The following is a 23,572-nucleotide window of genomic DNA, read 5'->3' on the forward strand; positions in this document are numbered from 1 at the left end:
TAATTTCTAAAGCACCTATTCGAAAAGCAAAATCTATCGAGAGAACAAGTTAACAAACTATGGCTGTCAATGTTTGTTATTTAAATCTAATACTGGGTAAAATCTCTAACGATTTCCTAGAAAAGTTATCAAAACTATGATGATTAAAAAAAAAAACAGTAATAAATTAAATAAAATTTAACATCAGGGTGAATTTTCTTTGAAGTCTAACTTGAGAAAAGACAGAAATAACCCAGGTATCAATTGCATTACAACACTGCAAAATGAGCGATAAGGATTAAGTTTATTGCTCAAAGAGAAAACGAGATGTCAAAGCAAGGTTTGAACCCAACTCTCTCAGGTGGAGGAGCAATGCCTTTTCTACTCAGCCATTTTGTTCATTTTTGCATACTTGATCCTTTTAAACAGGCAAAAGATGAAAAAAAAAGTACAACTTATTCTCCTTTTCTTTTTTTCATCGGAGATGTGGTTTTGCCATCATCCTTTAAGACATGGGTCAAAGATCACATGTGTTTGAGGGAAAGAAAAGCCCTCCAAAAACTTGACTTTTATAGAACACAATATCCACAAAATGTGCTCACAGCCTTTACAAGTGGTCCACAGCTGACAGTACCACTTTACTGTTCCATTGTCTCACTACAGCTCTACTGTCTAATATATAAAAGGAAACACTGATAATTTATCAACAGTTTTATTGATGATAATACAAAACCATCCCACAACACACCAGTCTCAATCACAGCATATTATTTCACACACACCATTCATGCCCATCACAAAATACACAACACGATTCAACAGTGACAAGACATCAGACATCAACCAGCTCCCTCTGGTTTCTTCAAGGACAGATAAAGCTTTTTGTTTATTGTGGTCCTTTCTGGATTGATTTTTTTCAGGAGTTGTGCGATGGTGTGAGTAATTTTCTCATTTGTCATGTTCAGTTTCTTAGAACGGAATTTCTGCAAAAGATCTTTAGTCATCATGGGTTTACGCGCCAAGTAGCGTCGAATGGCATCCTCTGTGATGCCCTCACTGAAATGGAATAAATAAAAAAATGAAAAATAAAAACTCATACAATATAGAAATGCTTAAGTCTCTTTTAAAAAAAACAAACAATAGATATCATTTTTTTTTAAAACAAAAAATACCACCCCCCCCCCCCCCCCAAAAAAAAAAAAAAAAACAAAAACAAAAACAAACAAACACACAAAAACCTCCCCCCAAAAAACGTATCTACAGTATTTAATAATGCAAGAGAATTTTCCTTCTTTTATCATAAATATTTTACAATAAAATAATCCCTGTTGGATTTTGACACTTTGAGCCAGCTTTCAAACCTGCTCAATTTTTTTTCATAATTTTAAAGACGATTAAAAACTGAACAAATTCACATCTTCTTTGTTAAAGTAAACTTTAGTTTTCAAGCCATACTTGAACATAATGGGTTTTTTTTCATTTTCTTTTTTTTTTAATGATAAAAAACAACAAAACAAAATAAACAGATTCACATGAAATACCTGTCATCAATTTTGTGTTTCTTTGAGGGCCCTGGTTTACTATCTGGGCTTTTTTCTATTTTCCGCTTCACACCTGTGAATAAAAGAATTAAAGATCACTTCAAGGAGCGATTTTGATCGATTTCTCCATTCAATTAAATTTAACCTCTTGAGAAGACAACTCAATTTTATGATTAAATTTCAATATATGCCAGTGAAAATGGAGTAACTTGAAAATTGTTAATCAAACTCTGAACGATTTGCTTAGATTTAAGTTTCGATTTGAGCTTTCAGCTTTTATATATCGCAATATCCCTTAAATGTGCTTTAGCATGCTTTAAAGGGGTCCCAAGCTAACAGCAACACTTAACATGACTTCAGCAAGGCACTATGATCATTTCTTTTTAACAAAGGCAACAAAACACTGCAACTGACCAGATATTCATTTTACACCTGATTACAGTGTCACAATGTGAGTAAAGAGCCATTTCCAAGGACTCAACTTTGAACCCAAAACATTCCATATTTAGTGCTTCGTTCTTTTTTTAAACTGTCATCTTTCATATTTGTACATTACTTTTTAGGGTTTGCCTTATATACTCTAAATTGCCTGGCATTTTCCCCTCTGAGCGGTATTTCAGAGCTAGGTCAACTCAACCCCATTAGTGAGGTCAGCTCATGGGTGGAAGGGGTAGCGGTCAGGGAGAATCTGTGATGCCACTGGTGGTAATTAATTGCTGCAATATTTCATGATTCATGGTATTGCTCAGTTGCTAACATGAAGATGAAAATTGCTCCCTCACCACAAGCAAAGCAAGGAAGTCTTTCATCATATGCCATGGTTGATACTAATGTATCCTCTTAAGGCTGCTCACACTCATAATAGAGGTGTCAATTTAGTGGTTTTTGAGCTATCAATGACATTAATTTGTTGTAATTTGTATATTGATAATTTAAGTCACAGCAGCAGAAAATGATTGAAACAAGCATCACTGTAAGGTAAAAATGATGGTCTTGACACATGCCAAGTTTTGTTGTCCGGGCAGTAAAATCTTAAAAGCTATGAATTTTTTATTGTAACATTTTTATTTGGCATAAATTGGTGAGATCCTCATTTTCTCTCCCACAGTATTCCATGTCATGAATTATGTCCAATATCAGTTAAGGAATAAAATATAAACCATTAGACAAAAATATTATTAATCTTATTTTAAAAAAAACTGATTTAAATATGCAGTTTTGGGCACATTTGAAAGCCAACTTTTCAATGGCTTGATGACTGTTTTCTATACTTTAATCCCTTACGATTCAAGTCAAAATTTGATTTTTTTTGTGAATGATAGGCATTTTTGTTTGAAGATATATACTGCTTTTGTGTGGTTGTCTTAGGAAATTGCCGTCTTCATATAGGTGGAATGTCTAGGGTCATTGAAATCCATCTCAATTCCTCGTCTTTTTGCATGTTGAATAAGTAATACAATGTAAATTCAGGTTCTCCTTTTGTCCACAAGAGAACGTGTTAACTTTTTAGAGACTGATGAGTCCAGATATATATGGCAGTGATTTCCCATAAATTAAATGACCTTGCTGTGGTATGCCTGTGGTGTTAAACTGATTTGAATCTGATTGTTATTCAATTGTTTTATCTCTAAATTTGACTGACTGGAGTTCAATGGTATATCAGATGACTTTATAAGAAAATGTGTACACTAAATGTGTATTCTTGGATTCTATATTTCAAAAATGAATACAACACAACAAATAAATCCATAGATTTGTTACCTTTTTCCTTGTCTTTTTTATCCACCCCGCTCGTCGTTGCTTCTCCAGAGTTGGCGGTCTCTGTCTCTGGACCATCTTTCTTTGTATTTTTCTCTTTCTAGGAAATTTAAAAAAAAAAAAGAAGAAAAAAAGGGAAAATGAGTGGATACGACACTCCCCATACAATATGGAGTATCAGGTTCAATCCCCACAGTCAGCATTTCACGAGCATGAAATTTATTCCCAAAAATGCTCTCTTTTGAATGACATTGCAGCCGATGTTCGAGTTATCTCAGTCTCTTTAAATGATAAAACCTAAAGACAAATTTGCCCAAGGAAGGAAAAAAGATAATTTCATTTATGTATTTTAATTGATGACACAATGCAAAATGAAATTAGATGCAAAATCTATCAAAACTCGTGTCTTATTTGATGTGATAAAGAGAGATAAAACGGAGACCATTTCTAAACACTTTTCTTTTTCACTATTGGGGCCAAAACAGTTGTGAACAAATGAAAGATATTCAGACAAGTTGTGGTAGAAAATACTTTCACCTACTTCATTTCTTTATTTTGTATAAAAATTTGTCAAAGGGATATTTCTAATCAAACAAAATGGGGTAATTAAAGACACTCAAAAAGCAACTCTTTGATATGGACTGGTATTTTATACAAAGGATAGCAAGCAATGAAATAAATTCCATCTCCATGGGAGTCTGACTCTAAAGAGATGACTAAAACACAATGACCATCATCTCAACAAGTCGGGTGAAAGGCAAAAAAGACAAAACCTGAAGTATTTTAAACAGTTGTATGGTAACAAAATTCAATATGGAGGAAAATTACTTGATGTATCACTGCATAATGTTTTACAACAAACGAAATAAAAGGGCCAACTTATAAGAAATTACTTTCATAAATTATTGAGAGAACCAATCACAGGGGCAAAAAAATTAACTCTAGAACTGGCAAGTTGGTCTATGTTCAGAAATCTCAATTGGAGGAAAAACCAGAAAAAGCTTAAATGCTGGATTTTCCGCCAATTAACAGAACTCTATCATCATTGTTTAAAATAATATAAAAGAAAGTCAGACTAAAGAAAGGACTTTGAATTTGGATTATAATACCAACTTTCCTTTTTTGTTACACATTTGTCCATGTGGCAGTTAAAATATATAATAAAAAATATGTTCTGACAAATTAAGAACAGACATAAATGGAGACAAACCTGCATGAAAATTGCAGATGACATGTTTTTCTCGATGTCTGAGTCATCTTCTGAACTGGATGAACTGCTATCGTCACCTTTGAAGTTGAATATTAAAAACTTAATAATAATAATAATAAATATAATAATAATAATAACATAATAATAATATATATAATAATAATAATAATAATAAATATAATAATAATATAATAATACTATATAATAATATAATAATAATATAATAATAATAATAATAATAATAAATAATAATATATATAATAATATATCTTGTACTAATACATGACTCTAAAATAAGGAAGGCTTAAATGATATTTTACTGAACATTGGGAAATTCTAATAAGTTTTGAAATAATTATAAATACCTTAAAAAGTAGAAATAATGTTTTTGATTTTTTTATTTTTTAAATTTTTTTTTTAAAAAGGTTTTTACAATACATAAGCATGTGATGTGTTCCATTTTTAGATGTGAACAAACAATACATAAGCATGTGATGTGTTCCATTTTTAGATGTGAACAAACAATACATAAGCATGTGATGTGTTCCATTTTTAGATGTGAACAAAGTAAAATTACCTGAATAAAAGATGAAACGCGATTTAAAGAAAGAATGCATATCAGAGTAGTTGTCATGTGTTGATTATTGTGCATTCGATTACTGTTTAATCCAGATTGTAATAGGGACATTTCTTGTAATAATGATAATAATAATAATGATGTACATTTATATTGCGTACAACTCCCCATATATGTACTGCTCTGGGTGCATACATCAACAGTGGGACAAAAATGCCATTCTTTCACACATCCAAGAAACAAGTAAAATAAAATGTTTTAGGCTTATTCTTTGATTAATTCTCTGTCTGTGACCTTCTTACAGACATCGGCAACTCATTCATTCCAGCTTTTTTTCCTTCAAAATTTGTATTTATTTACTTCGAAAACTAAACATTTAAATTTCCAAATGAGATAAACATTTATCTGTATTTTATTCCTCTCTTTAAATCGGTATGCTGATGAGAGCAATTATAATAATAACAATTAATAACAACAACAACAACAACAATAATAATAATAATAATAATAATAATAATAATAATAATAATAATAATGATAACAATACAATAATAATAATAATAATAATAATAATAAAATATAATAATAAAATATAATAATAATAATAATAATAATAATAATAATAACAACAACAATAACATTATAATTATGATTAGACAATGATAATCAGTATTTTTATTAGTAATTAAATCAGCATCATTACTAATCAAACCACCAATTACCTTTTTTAACTTTTTCTTCTTTTTTATCCTCTTTTTCATCTATCTCCTCCTGAATTTCCTCCTTCTCCTCTTCTTCTTCTTCATCTTCAGCATCGGAATCCAAGATTTTCCTTAATCCCTTTTCCTCATCCACTCCCTTTTCCTGGTTCTTGTCCTTCTCATCAACCTCTGGCCCAGACAAACTGCTGGAACTGCCTGAGTCGGATATGTAATCAACCTGTAATAAACAAAAATAATCTAAAATTATAATGAAAATTATAAAAACTTCAGCATCTATACACTGCAATATCCACTAAATATGCTCAAAATGTCAACAACAACAATTAACATTTGAAACAGGACACAACGCCTGTAAGGCGATATTACAAATTATACTTTTTTTTGGCAGAGACAAAGCTATTACAAGCCATGTATTCATTTTACTTGCCAGAGTGCGGTAAGAGAATGTGAGTAAAGAGCCTTTTCAAATGACTCAAGTTTACATGGCTGAGAGCAGGACTTGAACACGGAGCCTTCTGGTCTGAAAACGAAAGTCATACCACAAGACCACAAAGTTGCACATATCTAATTATAAAAATACAATGATGTAATACACCTGAAATAAAGAAACAAGACAAAATCGATTTGAAATGATAATGATATTAAATCTGGCCAGTAATAGTACAGTTTTTTTGGGAAAAAAATATAATGGGGCTAATTGGCTTAGCAGTATAGACTTTGTTTCTGCACTGCATTGTCGTTGACACCTGGGTTATTCCAAACTTCCCTCAAAATAGACCCTAAAGACAATTTCCCCATAGCATGAATAAAGGGAATTTTATCTTTTTACTCTTATTTAATAGCATGTTACAGACATTATGTCTCATCTTATATGTTGTAAATCACTTTGAGTGATTGGCGGATATTGTGCTATACAAAAGCTCATAAGGTCTTTTTATCCCTTTTTAACAGAACAAAAATGATGTTAAATTCTTCTTACAGTAACTCGGATAAAAAAGAAAGCTGTATAAAAAAATAAATAACAGAAATCCCAGCTTATGAAGCTATGACAAATCACTATACCCGAATTGCCAACCAAACTCAACCATTTTAAAAAAATCATATTTTTCCAAAGTTTTAGGCTGATTTTCTCATATCCCCATTTTCCAAAATTTCAAATCTAATATTCCCCAAATTAATGAAGACTTGTAACCTGTAACTCCTGAGACTATTCTTGTTCACATCTAGGTGGAGACAAAAACCACTTCTAGTATTTATTTCCCCCACTTTTGTGATAAATTCATTTTCTTAAATTCAGTATACTTTTAGTCAACATACCCATATCATATTTTGGACCCCAAATATATAGCTAAATTGGAATAAAAGCCTCCACCCCCCCCCCCCCCCCCCTTTCTCTCTCTCTCCCATGTATGTATAACCACAAGCATAATCGTCCCCCCTCCCTACACACACATTTCCAAAATTAAAAAGGACAAATAGAAAACAGTACACACTAAAACTATCAACCTGTTGGATATAGCAATAATATCTCGATCATTGATCCTCTCTGTAGCATAACATTACAATATCTGACATCATTGCATTGCGCTTTGAAGGGACTAATTAGAGATACAAAATGTGTATTGATTGAATATAGAGGATGATAATGAATAAAATTCTGCAGTGTATAAACAAAGACTATACCTCTGAGCCAATTAGCCCCATTACATTTTATTCCCAAAAAGACCACATTGTTACTGGCCAGATTTAATATATAAGGCTATAACTTACAATCACAGTAAAAAATATAATACTTAAAAACCGTCCTGTGTGGAACTTGGCCCTGAATGAAGTAGTAACCAATACCTGCCTAGTTGAAAACTTCAAAATCAGTAATCAACAACAAAATTCATCAGTATTAAATGGTAAAATTTTGGTAATACTAAAGTAAACCAAACAAAAAGAATTCTGTATACACCCTTTTATGCATAAAACAAACTTTGTTGTTGACCGCCAACATTATGAAATAGCGATCAGCTTAGCTATCATGAGCATGAATCTTAGCGGTAGCCTTTATAACTTTAAGGGAATCTTTTTCTACTTAAAACTGCAGTGACCTGAGGAAAAATAATTATTTTCTTTAACAATGCGACCAAACTGCTGTGAAATCAAAATCAGTAATATTTTTTCCATTTCTGTGACTGTAATTGTCATCAAATTTCTGTAATAATAACAGATGATCCGTAAAAGTAGGCAGGTGTGAGAAACTTGACATGCATATCCTGGGACATGATGTTTCTGTAATTTCGTATCCCAGAATTTTGGGATAACTGGGAGAAGCGGCACCTATTGTTACAACACAACCATAAAAAAATATTTAAAACTCAACAAGAGTCAAAATCTTACCTCTCTGTCATCATAGTCCCCTTCGTCACTTTCTTCTATCGCTTCGTCGTCAGAATTTTTCTTGGAGTTTTTTGTAACTTTTTTATTTTTCTTTCCTTTTATGTTCTTCTTTGGCTTTTTGGCCCCTTTCAAAAACATCAAATATGTTGTACATCATTATTTCGGCAATTCATTATATATTTTTAGATTATGACCTAATTTTAGAGCTTGGTATTTCACCAAAAAATATACAAATGAAAGAAAGAAAACAAAAGACAGAATAAAAAGAGGAAAAAAAAGAAAGAGTGATAGAAAGAGAAAAAAAGAAAGAAAAAAAAAGGAATTCAAATAAGGAAAAGACAATACAAAAAAAAAAAAACCAAAAACAAACCCCATGGTTTATTTGATCTTTAATGAATTTTATACAGAATACTAATCAGGAATCCAATATAAAATCTAGAAATTGAAATATCAACCAATAGAATTTTCCACATTTTCCAAACTGGCTGGTGGCAGAATTTTGTTTATGTTTCAGGGTAACACACTGAAAAAAGTAATAATCAAACATCTGTTTTCTTGAGTGGCATTAATGATTGCACTGAAAAAAAGTCCAGCTATATTTAGCTTAGTCAATGATTCTGCAATCAGGGCCACCTATCTGGTAAGATAAGAGTCACTAATTGCAGACGCTGGCCCTGGCATTAAGTAATTAGACAATATGGGCACATCAACAGATTGCATAGAAGTTTTGTTCCAAAAATGTGTGGCATTTACAAAGGAGATAAGATTACAACTTGCTTGGAGAAATATATAATCAAACATTTAGACTTGACAACTTTTTTCTGGAAAACATTTGGGCAAATCTGGGACTTAAATGAAGATGTGGTGATGGCAGATATTCCCTTGCACATTTGTATATAAAATTAGTTTGCCTTCTCTTTGTATTGACCGGAATAAACCAAAGATGCCATTTTTCTCCCTGTGGCGTTAAGTGTTAGTTAATTGAATGTGTGACACATGTGTGGTGTACATGTGTATGAAAGGGGTTGTGCAAAGTGTGTTTGACATTTGCCTTATGCACACAACCCCTCAACTAGTACCAATGGGAGGCTAGCAAGGTAATGCTGGCCCAAGGCTATTAATGATAAATAAAATCAAACAAGCGATTAGGGGTGAGGAATTATGGGATGAGGGAATGCGCAAAGAGATAAGAGAGGAGCAATAGTGTACTGATTCATATATAACAGCATTGTGTGCTGAGTGTGCAATCAACTATGCAACATACTGGCTTTATTATAGCACATGTATTGGGAAACCTCATTCCATCCCCTTTATTCAGTGAGACAAGACCCACCAAACCAATAATCAACAGCTGTGTACCAGTGCCAAGCTAACCATTTTTTTTTTTGAGGCAGTCAAGACAGGAGGAGGGGGGGGGGGGGGGGGGGGGTGGGATAATATTATGATGTGATCCTACCAAACCATCAATGTTTACCCCTCTCACATACTTCTTCATATTCTTTGTAAAATACTCAACACAAAAATCTCGAAAACATGTAAAATCAATTAGTACAAATAAGCTTGAACCCCACTTGGTCGAGATTTCTGTGATGCACTGTATTCTCAATTCATCAAATAGTTTATAAACTCCATCGAAGGTCAAGCCTTACAAATCTTTGAGGGGTAAAAAAGACCAATAAAGTGATTTACCGTTCTCATCATCATCATCCTCGTCATCTTCATTGTCGTCTGACATTTGGAGATCATTCCATTCTTCCATATCAGTGAGAACCTATTTATAAATTAGAATTGAGATGGGCAAAGGGGAAATATCAACCCCTAAAGCTAATATTAGGTACGGAAAACCCAAATTTGGATTATATAATTGTTGTCTTTAAGTTGCATTCAACAGGTAGAACTTTTTTCCTGATTAAAATGGTATAAAAATTATTAAAATTGGTTAAAAATTAAAAAAGATATGTTATTTCGAAATTTGTAGAAAATCGCCAAAATTTGTCCTTCTTTGAAAGCAACCTTTTGTCCGTTTTCAAAATGCCGTATTTTCATAAATATTCAAACCAGACCTCTGTAACTTTCTAACAATACACATCTTTTTATAAACAATATGTGTATTTTTTTTCTGAGCTCAACTCTAAGTAAAATAGAAATAATTTGCCCCTAAAGTAGCTGACAAAGCCAAAATTGTCAATTTCAACGCAAAGTTACGAAATATCAGCGATTGTGCCCCTTGCCTGAGCCGGCATATGAGTGAAGTGAATACGGCAAATGTTGTAGTTGTAGTTTCGTTTTCAGTTGGCTGGTGAACGCAAAGCTATTAATCTTGCTTTCGTATACATCATTTTAAAGCTGAGATTTTAAACTTTCTTTTGATACCAGAATCGTCCAAATTTTCAAATTTTTCTCAATTTTTTTATCAATTTAAAGTTTTTAACTTGAAACTTCAACCTTTGAAAAAAATCATAAAAATGCGAATCTGGTATCGAATGAAAGCTTGTTCAATTTTCTTTCGGATGCAGCCATTGACGTTACTATTAATAGCGCTGACGCGACCAGCCGAGCGGAGAGAAAAGACAACCGTCAGTTACGGTGATCGAGTAGCGGAGCGCCGGTTCCAAAATCGAAGTTTACTCCTCTTCTTCAACTCAAAGCCATGAAATAACGGCAAATCATATGAAAAAAGCATGAACGTTTTTTTAAAGATGAAGATTTGAGATTTAATTTGATACCAAAAACGTTTTATTTGACGGACTGAAAATGAGAAAAAGAGAGAGACGATTTGAGTTAAAATTCTCGGTTTGCCAATAAAGCCATGACTCGATAAGAGGGTTTGCCATACCTACTAATATTATTATTATACAGTTGACTGTTTCCACCTCAGCCAAGGAGTCCAGCTAAGAACTCCGGCCAGGGCCAGGACAAAACCAAGTAACCTGATTCCAAGACAAAGATAAAAAGCAACCAGGAAAAGGAATACAGATATTGGGGGCGACAGAAGCACAGCGAGAGTGACCTCTGCCCAATGGGGGGGGGCGGGGGTCAAAATACCCCAACTAGAATGGCATATTACAATGTTAAACAGATGAACGTAATTAAAAATAAAATATAAGAAATTTAAAAAAGTGAGATTACTTGAGGCATGATCCTTAAGTGGGACAAAGCGAGACGAAGAGCTAGCTTAACTAGCGATGCCAGTTGTACAAGTGTTCACTATTTGGTTGACCACAATAGTGCTTGCTCAGGCTGTATGTGACAAGGAACTACAATACCTTTGATTTATCCATCTGTTGCCAAGTATGACAAATCACCCAAGACAATTTGCCATTTTTTTTTTCAAAGGGAGGAATTTGAAATTCATGGTTTTAGAGAGCAATATAAAAAAGTAAATACTAAGCTGCTAGGAGATGTAGATTGTAAAAAGTAATGAACAAAAATAATATAACAGCTTCAAAAATAAAATAAAATAAAAAAAGGACACAACACTAAACAAGAAACTTAATGGGCTTGAATTCCTTCTTCAGCTTATAAAAAAACCCAGATGAAATGTTAAAAAGTTTATCTCTGTCAAAATGAATTTAATGTGATGAATCAATGCTTTAACAATAACTGTTATTGGCTGAAATAGGGTTTTGAGCCTGAAACATTCTTTCTTAGCATTAATTCTTTTTTGAAGCTGCTATATTCATTTTTGTACAACACTCTTCAAAATATATAAAGCCGTTGGAATTTGTATATGTGATGTTTTTAGACAGTGCCTTGATGCCAGATGGACTCAGAATAAAAGATGTCAACATCTTCGTCTCATCAACACATCAATACAATAAAATAATGAAGTTTTTCAGTTTGATCTGTGCAAGGTATCCATTTCATTCTTGAACATTCTCATCAGGATTACTAACAATTACTAACACATTGAGCTGTTAAATTATCCTTCAAATAAACTTCTCCATTTCACTCTGTTTAAATTTTTAAATTTATTTTACACACACTTTCACTTCATCAACATTGTGGTGCATGGCACATTAAAGACAATGCTATATAAACATTCAATATAAACATTCACACGAGGCTGTGTCAAAAAGTCGTTCGTTTTTTTTGCGTTCGACACAAAAACCATCAATACCAAATTATTTTGACAAGTAAAAAGATTTAGTTTTCATCACTTCTATTAAGACAATTAATTGCTGAAAAACTATTGAAAAAAATGACCGTCTATCACAAGAAGAATAGTAGACAGAGAGTCTCATGGGGTCAAAAAGATAAAATATAAACTTGCTATTCCTACCACAGTTTTGATGGCAGATCCTCAATATTATTGATTGTTTTTCATTGTTTATCTTAAAAGTTTCCAAATATTCTTTCAATAACTTTATACTGATGATGATTTGAATCAAATGTTACAAAAAGGACCTTTTGACAAAATCTCACATTAACGTTAGTCAAATTCAACAACAAAAATAGTGGAATATCAAATTACCATATTTTTAGATTTTGATGATTTCTTTTTTCCTTTCTTTTTCTTTCCTCCCTCCCCATCCTCGTCATCATCGTCCAAATCGTTGTCTTCTTCTTTCCTCAAACGTTTCTTCAACATAATGTTGAAATAATTGAGAGTCTTGTCCCTCCTGTGTGATTATCATGAAAAAAATGTATAAAATTAAAAAAAATAAAAAGCAGTGAAGACTACAGTAAAATTGTGAATAAGTTCCAAGTTAATGCTTGATATCTCAACAAAGCTCTTTAACAGCTTTGTGGCCTTGTAGTGTGATACTTGCTTTCATACCGGTGAGTCCTTGGTTCGAGTCGTGCTAGGTGAGGGAATGTGAGTTAAGAGCCTTTTATTTTTAAAGAACTCAACATTGCACCACCCACAGGGACTCGTACTGGTGACCTACATGTCAGAAGTTGAGAGTCATTCCACTAGATCACAAAGCAACAAAGATGGATGAGTTGAAACTGAGGTTCACGATGAGATTAAACACCCTTGTCAAATAAGTAATAAAGTACACTTGTATCACCCTTTTCATCAAAACTTTGAAATACATATCACAAACACAGTTGGCCTATCAGACAAGACATTCAAGACAACATAATCATAATAAATAAATGACATTTGTATAGCCCCTTATCTCCATTTCGAAAGGATCTAGATGTTTCAATGAAAAAATAAAAAAATAACTATTTTTGATTACTTACATAGCGAATTGACAACACACTTTACATGCATGATAGGAAAACTTTATATAAAATAGAAATCATGAGACAAAAATGTAAGTGTTCAATTCAGATTTGAAAGCTGATAATGAGTCAGCACTTCTATTATTCTGGGGGAGAGCACTCCAAAAATTGATTGTTCACCAATTTTGCGGGATATTTAGATTTAGATAAGATTGTTCTATTGCTAATAGATCTTAGATTTCTACTGCAACATACATAATGTTCATAAATACAATCAAACAAAACTCAAACCTATACTGGGTTTGAACCACAGGTACTAAAAATATACAGATGTAAAAAGATGAAACCGTTTAAAAAAGAAACTTTTTGAAAAAGTGGGTTGGTTTTTAATCAGAAACTGTCGTCCTCTCTCTATTTCTCTTCTCGTCTCCCCTCTCCTTCCTCTCTCTCTCTCTAACTTACAGGGAGAAGAGTCCAGCTTTGTTTCAAAGCAGGCTGATTTTTACTTGTAATTTACTCTCTGCTTTGTCAGGCATTGTTTCATAAACAGCTTTTCTGATTTACATCATACACCAGTGCCTCATCATTTGTGATTTTGAATTTAGTTTTATTACTTACCTATTAAATTCTTCCTCTGCCTCTTCAGAGTTCAAATATTTGTACTTTACCACTTGAGTAAAGTTGTACCACTCTCCAACAGGGAAGGCTTCAAAAGCCCCATCTGCTGCTTTAGTGAAAATGTAATATGATGTGTTTTCTGCAATGGTTCCTTCTCTGATTCCTTTGTATCTTTAGATTGAGAATAGAAAAAAAATATTAAAAAACAAATTATTATGGTTTGAAAGCTGACATATTTATGAAAAGTTCTTAACAAAATTCAGATTAATAAAGATAAATTTTTCAACTAAAAGGATCATGACAACTAAATATACAAGGGGTGAAGGGGAGGCAGAACAATTTCCCTGAAAATCACTATGGTAAAAGTTGAGGTCAATCGGTTTTCCTGAAAATCATGGTGGTAAAATTGAAGTCAATCATCAATTAATGTCCTTGAAAATCAGTGTAGTAAAAGTTAAGTAAATCAATTTCCTTGAAAATCACGGTGGTAAAAATTGATCTCAATCAATTTCACTGTACACACCTGAAGTAGCGATGTTATTCAAAGCAGAACAATTTCATATCAAGGATTATTTTGCTAATTTCTCCCTGCTGATTCCAGGTTACAGAACCAAAAATCCAGGTGTAGGTTAAGCATAAAAATCAAAACTGGGAATACCCAAATAGCTTTAATACTTGAAATACACCACAGTTTTTAATGGAATGCTTCAACTTGAAATTTCATACTCAAGTCAGTAAAACTGAATTGAAAAAAAAAACAAAAAAGAGTCCAGAGACATAGTTGGAGTTTATCCCTCTTCCAATAGCATTAAATGGACATAGCAATTACTTGTACCCTTTTAATAGGTTACTAGTCCATTGCAGAGTACTTTCTGCCATATCTAATATACCCATTACCCAAACACTGCTCGATAGACAGGGTGAGGGGGAGGGTGAGATAAAAAATCTCTACTTCACCTATCCAGGTCCCTTTACAAGCGAAGTAAATGGTCTACCAACTGTACTATCAGAGTCTGGACCCCCTTCCCACAAACAGAATATACCACACATTCTAACAAATGGATTTATCAGACCTTTTCCCTTGTTTCCCTCCTCCAAGTTTTAAAAGCCAAGGCTGGTCATTAGGATTGTACTTTTTCAACATGATGCCGTATTTCTTTCGTCTTGACTCCTCTTTCAACTCACGGCCGTACTCACTGCCTGCTCCAAACTTGGGTAGCATATCAATATCATTGGCATTCTTGTACTCCTTCAAATTATTTTCTCTTTCTATTCTCACTGGTTGCTGTGTAGAAAAAAAAAAGGCAAATTTAATCGACAAATAGAGAAGAAATAGAATAAAACAAAACAATAGCCAATATCATCAAGCTTTATTACAAAATTTGAGCTTTTATATATCAAAAATATCCTCTTTATTTGCTGAAAACCCTTTACAAGGGTCCCAAGCCAACAGCAGTACTTAACAAGTAGGACAAGACATGTTGCCTATAAAGCAATTTCACTTTTCTTTCTTTTTCAACAGAGACAACTCGCTTGATTGCCAGGAACTCATTTTACACCTGAATGTGGTGAGAGAAAGTGTGTGAAGAGCCAATTGCAAGAACTCAACATCACTCAGCCAGGAGCGGGACTCAAACCAGGAACATACCAGACAGATGTGAGTATCATACCACAAGACCACAAAGCACATAAATCAGAGCTGCCAACTTGCCAAAATCCGTTTGGGGAACAATTGACATTCATTTCAGTGGCACTTCAGTGGTGCATTAAAGTTTACTTGGACCTACTTACAACTTCATCTCGGCAACTGTTGATAAGCTCATGTGTGTAATTTAAAACATTATTATTAGCATAATAGAACACTTAACACTATCATTTCCATATCTATTTCCCCATATGTTATAGTTATAGACAGTCTTTGCGGTAATTGCCACAATGTACATCCAAAAATACTCAAATGATACAGTATAAAAAGTGTAAAAATGTGCAGATTGATTAGAGACTAAAAGGGGGGTCAAACAATAATAGAGGACACAGACCTTGGCAGTCTCAGAGCAAAGCATTAAATGGATGGATTTAGCCTTGCAGGACTCCCCTCTCCCCACCCAATCAAACACACGCCCCCCGTGCCGGACACATACACACACACACACACACACACACTGCCAAAATCAAATAGGGAGTGTAGTCCACAATACACAATAATAGTACCAATATCTCGGTTATTGACCCCACAGTACACAATAATATTACCAATATCTTGGTCATTGACCCCACAGTACACAATAATACTACCGATATCTCGGTCATCGACCCCATATAATAATGCCTTGGTTATTGGCCCCCTTAAAATATTATCTGACAACAACTGCCACACTTTGATGGGACTAATCAGACACACAAAAAGTGTATTGATTGACCATAGAGGATGATAACGAAATAGACCAGCACCACTTCCGTGGCACAGTATTTTCGTGGCTGCCATGGATGTTCCGTGGCACTTGGCAGGTCTGCATAAATATCAATGTTGCTATACTACGAAAAAAAAAAAAAAAACCCCAACACATTTTAAAACTTTTGACCAATAAGCTTGTCCTACAAATATTGATCAGTTAAAACAACCCCCATCTTGTCAAAAACTCTAAAACCTGGAACTTCAGAGTTATTGGCAAAATGAGAGTAACTATAATTAACTGATATTAGGACAAGTTTTCGGACCAAAAGTTTTAATATGTGTTTTTTTGGGTTTTTTTCAGAGTACAGCAGAATGGAAGTGATACATAATGCTTGTAATGGAGTAGGCTGTATGTTCAACACGAATTATTGGTTAATGGGAAAGTAAGTTGATCCTTATACTTAATGATCATTTATCATTGTTTGGAGAATTTCACGTATGATCAACTACACCAATGTAAATAAAATGTATATATGGTTCCCTATGGCCTCCTGAGGAAATCTGTGGAAATGTGCTTGATAAATATTTATATTTATTTCTTTATTCTATTTTAAGCACCTCTAGCTTTTAGTTTTTACCTCTCCCATTTTGGCAAAGTCCAAATCAGAGGCAGTTCCAAATTTCATCATGGTGAAGATTTTCCGTGAATCCCTGGATGGATGATGATACAAAATCACTGTTATGAATCATACAATTAATATATAACAGCTTTTAAAAGATCTAAATAAAAGACACAGAATGTATCTAGCTCAAAACACTTTCTCAACCAAAAACAAAACCAGCTAAAATGTTTATACATACATTAAATCCAAATAGATGACAGCAAGGGTCTCTGAACGTCTAGTTGGGGAAATGTGATGGTGAAAAGTAAACTTTTACAGAAGAAAGGTTTTGAGTCAGAAACGTTTCTCTGTTTGGTATTTTATTCTTTTTAAAATCTGAATACATTCATTTTTAAAAACATTTCTGAGTACACATAATCACTGTTATGAATAATATAATGACCAACTCTGCTGATGCATTTTTGAAAATATTTCATGACAAATATTTTTCTTTTATTTTCACTCTTTAGTTTTTTATTTACATTCATCTTGATTTATCAATTGCTTTAATAATAATAATAATAATAATAATAATGCTGAAAACTTATATAGCGCTATAACTCCGAGACACCAGACTCTAAGCGCTTAAATTACAAATTACTTTGGCTGAAACATACTCATTTACACACACAAGCCACACACACACACACACGCATACACACACACAACACAACACACAACACAAACCAAACCTATCTTCTTCTCATACCATCTACTAAAATCGAAACAAATATGTTTTAAGCGAAGTTTAAAAATAGACAAAGATTCTTTTTCACGAATGCTCTGCGGTAAGGCGTTCCATATAGAGGGTCCGAAATGAGAAAAGGATCTCATTCCAGCATTTTTCCGAATTCGAGGGACAACTAGTTTTGTGGAATCACTGGCCGAACGTAAGGGGCGGGGTTTTGAATATCTTTCAGTTAGTTCTGAAAGTAGGAAGGGGCAGTACCTTCAAGACAACGATACACTAAAACACAAGCTTTGAATTTAATCCTTTTCTCAACAGGCAGCCAATGCAGGTCATGAAGTAGAGGTCCGACAGAGTCGCACCTACGCTTCATGAATACTAGTCTGGCAGCGCTGTTTTGGACAATCTGAAGACGTTTCAGATTGTATTGCGAAACGCCAAACAACAGAGCATTACAATAATCCAATTTCGATAGTACGAGGGACACAACCAGGTGCTTGGTCACATCCTCAGATATGAACCGTTAAAATGTTTTAAAAGTTTAAGGATTAAAAAGTTAATTAGAACCCCACAAGAACCAGTCATTGATTGCACTGAGACCTGTTCTATAGGTGAGGCAAAGCGAGACAACAATTGACTGGCGAGTGAATGCTTTAAAAGAGAGCATTTGTATAGCGCAATATGCTCTGAACGTGCTCAAAGTGCTTTACAAGCGTCCCTGGCCAACAGCAACACTTAACATGTAGGACGGGACATGATGCCTGTTAGGCGATATTACAATTCTTTCGGACAGAGACAACGCTGTTAACGGCCAGGTGCTCATTTTACACCGGAGTACGGTGAGAGAAAATGAGTAAAGAGTCTTTTCTAAGGGCCTATTTCCTATTATATGTCTTTTCCTATGTGACGAGCGAGGCTCGAACCCAGGACCTTCCGGTCCGAAAGAGAGTGTCATACCACTAGACCACATAGCCATAAGCTTAGCTAGCTTTTTGTCTTGCTTTAACCCACCTACAGGACAAACCTCAGAAATTGTCTTACAAGAAGTGATGACCAGGCTTGTAGCTAACATCATGATACGATGAAAACCCTGTGGATACAAAGCAGCCACACCAACAATCAAGTTTGATCTTAAAAAGAACAGAACTCGAATGATATTTACCTTGGTATTCGAACTGTGAATTCTTCATGCATGTTTGATGGTCCAACATTGGTCGAGGTGGCCTGGAAGTATGGATTATAAACTTTCTTTTTAAAAAACACATATATCTGACTAGACTTACAATTCAATGCAACTGATGACTAGAGCTCAATTAATATGACTTGATAAAAAATATACCCAGATTACCAATGCCTAAAGAGAACATGTGAGAAGCCAAGAGGTCACATCCATATAAATGCAAGGAGATGCAGCAGATTTCCATCTCCGGATTTTGATTTTTAAAATATGTAATACCATCCAGGAAAACCAGAATTTTGATCAGCTAGCAAAGTGATGATTCAAAATTTTGTCACAGTTCATCAAATGGATGCCTCAGACTCAAATGTTCTTTCATAACGCACCCTCTAAAATCCAATTTTTTGGCTAGGGACCCTTTGTAAAGTGCTTTGACTTTAACATATAGGAAAGAGTAAAAAATGAATTGTCTGATTATGGATTCTTGCAAAGTGGATCATAATTTTGGCTAGAGAGGCCATAAGTAAGGCTATAGTATAGGTTGCTCTGTGCAAAAAAGGAGATAAGTGTTGACAAAAATGATGTATTTGACCCACAATCCAATCAGATTGTTTGATGTGACTTGAAATTCCATTTAAATTGCTACATTACTTGTTCCTCTACAACAAACAGATCCAGGGTTATTGATATTTTTCTGTTGAAAATATTAGTCACTTTTACAGAGAAAATATGTGATCTCTCTGCTGTATCCCAACCAGCATCAAGAAATCTCGAAAGTTTGTGTTTTGCAGTAGAATTGGACCCCTTTTCGTATTCGATGAATTTGTGCCAATTAAAAATACAAGGCAAGTGTTGGATATTATTTTAAAGGTCTTATTATTGCTATTGTTATTGGGTGTATTTTTTGGTGCTTAACATAAAAAATTATTATCTATTTTATTGAAAAAACATTGGTATTTATTAGTAATGTTAACATATTTTATAATACTTTAATCACTATCATCAGTATTTGTTTACCACATTATAAAAATATAAACTTTAAATTAGAGACAGAGGGCGGGACTTTGCAGTATGGGTTTGTGAGGTCATCTGTCACCATTAGATAGGAGGCGAGGGGGCTGGGCATAGTCTAGACAGCAGGTAGACAATGACAGTTGTTGTAAAGTGAGACTGAGCAATATCCTTTGTTTTGGGATTGACAACTGTGAATTGTAATCAATTGGTCTGGTGAGAGTTTTTTAATGTCTCTCATCACAGCTAATCTCTTTGGCTCTTACAAATGCTGAGAACTAAAGATTTAATCCAATCTGAATAAGATGTAGGGTTGTATCAAAACTACTTTTGCTTGTCAAAATCTATACAGGACTGCCATATGGTTTTTTATTTCAATCAAATTGCTTAGTCTATGATGGCTAAGAACAACTGGTTTACAACAACTGGTTTGAGTATACACATATATATGTGTAAAATGTTGCAATACTGGACAGAAACTCAAATTCGGTTAATCACAAAATTTTCATTGATCCCAAGGTTTCTGTGATTACCCGGAGTGGACTGTACTAGACTTAGTGACTTAATAGACATTGTAAACCTATACCGGCAATTGCTCTAAACTAAAAGCCCAGCATGGTTAAATTAAACTACAATCTAAAACTGGCATTTACACCACACCGTCAATGCCAACGGCATTGCAGAAAAACTGTGTTAAAATGCACCACCAAGCCAATGAGGTGCAGCAAAATGCCACAATTAGACTAATTAGTAGAGCCCCCACCAATGAAATTGAAATGTGACAACCAATTCAATAAAATCAATTGCTAAAACTAAGAAAACTAAAAAGGAAGTGTCAATTGCCAAGGAGTGAGTCCTTGGCCTTGGTAGATGACAGTTCATCAACTGCCAAGGAGTCAAATTGGAACTCTTCAGCTGCTTGTGGTGATTTCACGAATCTCGAATCACGTCACTTTCTACTTTCTTCGATTCACTCATTCCTTGTCAATCATTGTGGAAAGGATCAAGTCAACACTTGTTGGCATTTGTTTTTACAAATTCTAAGACAACTTAAAATTCAAAACAAAAATTACTGTTGATTTCGGATTCAGCAAAAAAAACAAAAAACAACAGAATGACGAAAAGGGAAATCTCTGCCAAGCCCAAGATTAAATAAAAAAGAAAAGTAAGATTTCCTTTATTTTAAAGGAAATATACTGCACATGGTCTTAATAAGGAACAATTAACTTAAAACATTTGTGCAACAAGATCAATCCGTGGCAGTTAAAATAGTAAATAGTTGACGATTTACCAACTGGCAAAGGTCCATGACAAAAAGAGGAAATATGAGTGAGAGAGGGAAAACGACAGAGAGAGAGAGAGAGAGAGAGAGAGAGAGAGAGAGAGAGAGAGAGAGAGAGAGAGAGAGAGAGAGAGAGAAGAGTAAAAGAGAGTATTAGTATTAATTAATATTAATATTAATAATAATAACATCACTCTGTGGCAATACATCACTTCATGACACTAAATGTACTCCGTGGCAGTTAAAAGTAAACATACGTAGTTGAAAGGACACGACACGGTCCTTGATAATTGACGATTTGACAATTGTCAAGGTCCTTTGCCTTTGCCTTTGCAATTGACGCTACCAACTAAAAATAAAAAAAGTAAGTCAGAAGGTTGGCGGGGACCCTACTTTAAGTCTTTACAAACTGCGACGTATGAGTATGTGTTAAGGATTATGATAGTGGCTAGTCTTGATTCATTCTTCTCTCTATATTGATTGTAAATTGTTATTTTTACTTTTACATCCTTTCCTCTCACTCTCAGGAGGAGACTCACACTCACACTCACACTCACTAACACTAGGCAGTTTAGTGAGCAGCAGCAGTGGCAGTCAAATTTTGACCCAACTCGCCCATAGGAAAGTTGTGGCCGAAAATTGCCGTTCGCGTTTTGGGGGGTTCAATTAAAGATGCATAACTTCGTTATAAAGAGGAATATCGCAGATATTTTGATATCATTATTTTCGTCTTTCAATTTCCTTTTAAATGGTGCCAATTAAGGAAAAATCCATTGATAATTCCAGAAGTTATATGAAGTTAAAATTTGGCAATTTTCAAATGCATTTATTTTTTTATTTACCGCGTGTGTTTTTAAAATTTAAACGCTTGTTTTTAGAATAACATCTAAACTTTATTCATGCCAAATTTCAGGGCTCTATATCGATGCGCAGACACCTTTTAACTCTGCGCCGAAATGCCTTGTTTACATTATCTTCTCATCATGGCTGCCGGACGATATCGATATTCATATCGATATCTTAAACTTAGTTATGTATTATGTTAAATTTAGTCCATAATATTTTCAGTACTATTATTTGCTATGTTTTTATTTTGAATACATACTTTCCAACTTTATTTATAGGCTTTTTATAGTTTTTGTTTTAAAAGTTCGTATATTTCTTCTCTTTGTGAAATCCGATATTAATAATATCGATATTTTAAAAATACCAATTGCTTTAATTTAATTTTATTTTACTTTGCCATCAAGTCATCAAGTTTCTTTCCCATATGTTTAGATATGTTTATCATTTGTATCCATATTCTAAAGGCCTTAGCCTTAATAATTATTATGGTAAGAAGTTCTATTAGTTTTGACACCCCCATATATTGAGAGAGAAGGGGGGAGGGGGTGGGGGGATAAAATTATATTAATTGTCAGTTCAAATGATGTAATAGCAATAAACCCAAAGTGGTTCAGCAGAATTTTTTAAAGTATTAAAAGCCAGAACTTTCCTTCTAATTAGGTATAATAGGGAATCTGTTTCAATTTATTTGAACTTTTTCAATCTACCATTTTATTTATATGCAATTAAATTGCCATGGGTAAAAATAAACTCATTATGACATTACACAACATGTTTATATCTTTTCATTTAAATACTCTCAAACCCTTTTTTATTCTCTATGTATTAATTAGAAGAGGGGAATTATTTGCAATTGTTTCAATGAGATATTGGGGATAAATCCAAAAGTGATAGAGCAAATTGTTTCTTACGTCTAGCCGAGTTTTTGATTATGTAACATTTGCGTCATATTATGTAATAATGTGTTAATTTGAAATGTTTATCTTCCTCTTTATTAATGTAAATGCATTGTCCTCGATAAGACGAATTTTTTGGTATACAATATATTATAAGAACCCCATATTGACTGTTTTAACCATTTTTTATTAACATCACGCGATTTCGGTCACAACTTTGCAATGGTAATTTTGGGGTAAAAATCGGTTGGAAATTTCAGACTTCGAACTGCCGTAACTACATTTCTAATCAAGATACAAACAAAATTCAAACTGTTTTGTAATCTGTGTTGCCAGCTCTTTCATATGACATTGGTTTTAAGTGTGTGAGGTACATTTAGAATTTCTATTAAACTCCCTACTAACACTACGGTTGAGTAAGTTACTGACTTCGCGAGAACAAAAATAAAAATGCTTACTTGATGTGAAGCCATGGTAAAACTTAAGCAAAAGGGCGTAGGCAAAACGTCAACCACCAACCATTCACCAAATAAATATACAAAACGGTTCGAAACCTTAAATAATTTGATATCTCTATCTACTTGATATTGGTTCAGTCAATCGTCAAACTATCAAACAAGCAACTTTCGAAGTTTCGTTTTCGAGTTTCC

At 33.7% G+C, this 23,572-nt stretch overlaps 1 protein-coding gene across 1 annotated transcript; it reads right to left on the bottom strand.

The window, feature by feature from the left end:
* Positions 1 to 675: 675 nt before the first annotated feature.
* LOC144963124 (general transcription factor IIF subunit 1-like) lies at positions 676 to 23,564 on the bottom strand. The gene is made up of 13 exons (XM_078896788.1): positions 23,381 to 23,564; positions 18,873 to 18,934; positions 16,999 to 17,071; positions 15,039 to 15,250; positions 13,966 to 14,136; positions 12,647 to 12,794; positions 9,862 to 9,943; positions 8,173 to 8,297; positions 5,788 to 6,004; positions 4,489 to 4,565; positions 3,282 to 3,378; positions 1,521 to 1,593; positions 676 to 1,035 (listed from the first exon to the last, which is right to left on the bottom strand). Exons 1-13 carry the CDS (start codon positions 23,393 to 23,395, stop codon positions 819 to 821), a joined length of 1,569 nt encoding a protein of 522 aa, XP_078752914.1. The 5' UTR covers positions 23,396 to 23,564; the 3' UTR covers positions 676 to 818.
* Positions 23,565 to 23,572: the final 8 nt, after the last annotated feature.

The sequence above is a fragment of the Berghia stephanieae genome, chromosome 1 (genome assembly GCF_034508935.2).
Source record: "Berghia stephanieae isolate SIO BIC M18660-M18661 chromosome 1, UCSD_Bste_1.3, whole genome shotgun sequence".
NCBI lineage: Eukaryota > Metazoa > Mollusca > Gastropoda > Nudibranchia > Aeolidiidae > Berghia > Berghia stephanieae.

Excerpts from the sequence above, each read along its gene's own strand:
- LOC144963124 (XM_078896788.1), bottom strand. Across the intron at positions 14,137-15,038 it reads GGAGGGAAACAAGGGAAAAG|ATACAAAGGAATCAGAGAAG; the intron begins GTCTGATAAATC and ends CTCAATCTAAAG. Across the intron at positions 6,005-8,172 it reads GGGACTATGATGACAGAGAG|GTTGATTACATATCCGACTC; the intron begins GTAAGATTTTGA and ends TGTTTATTACAG.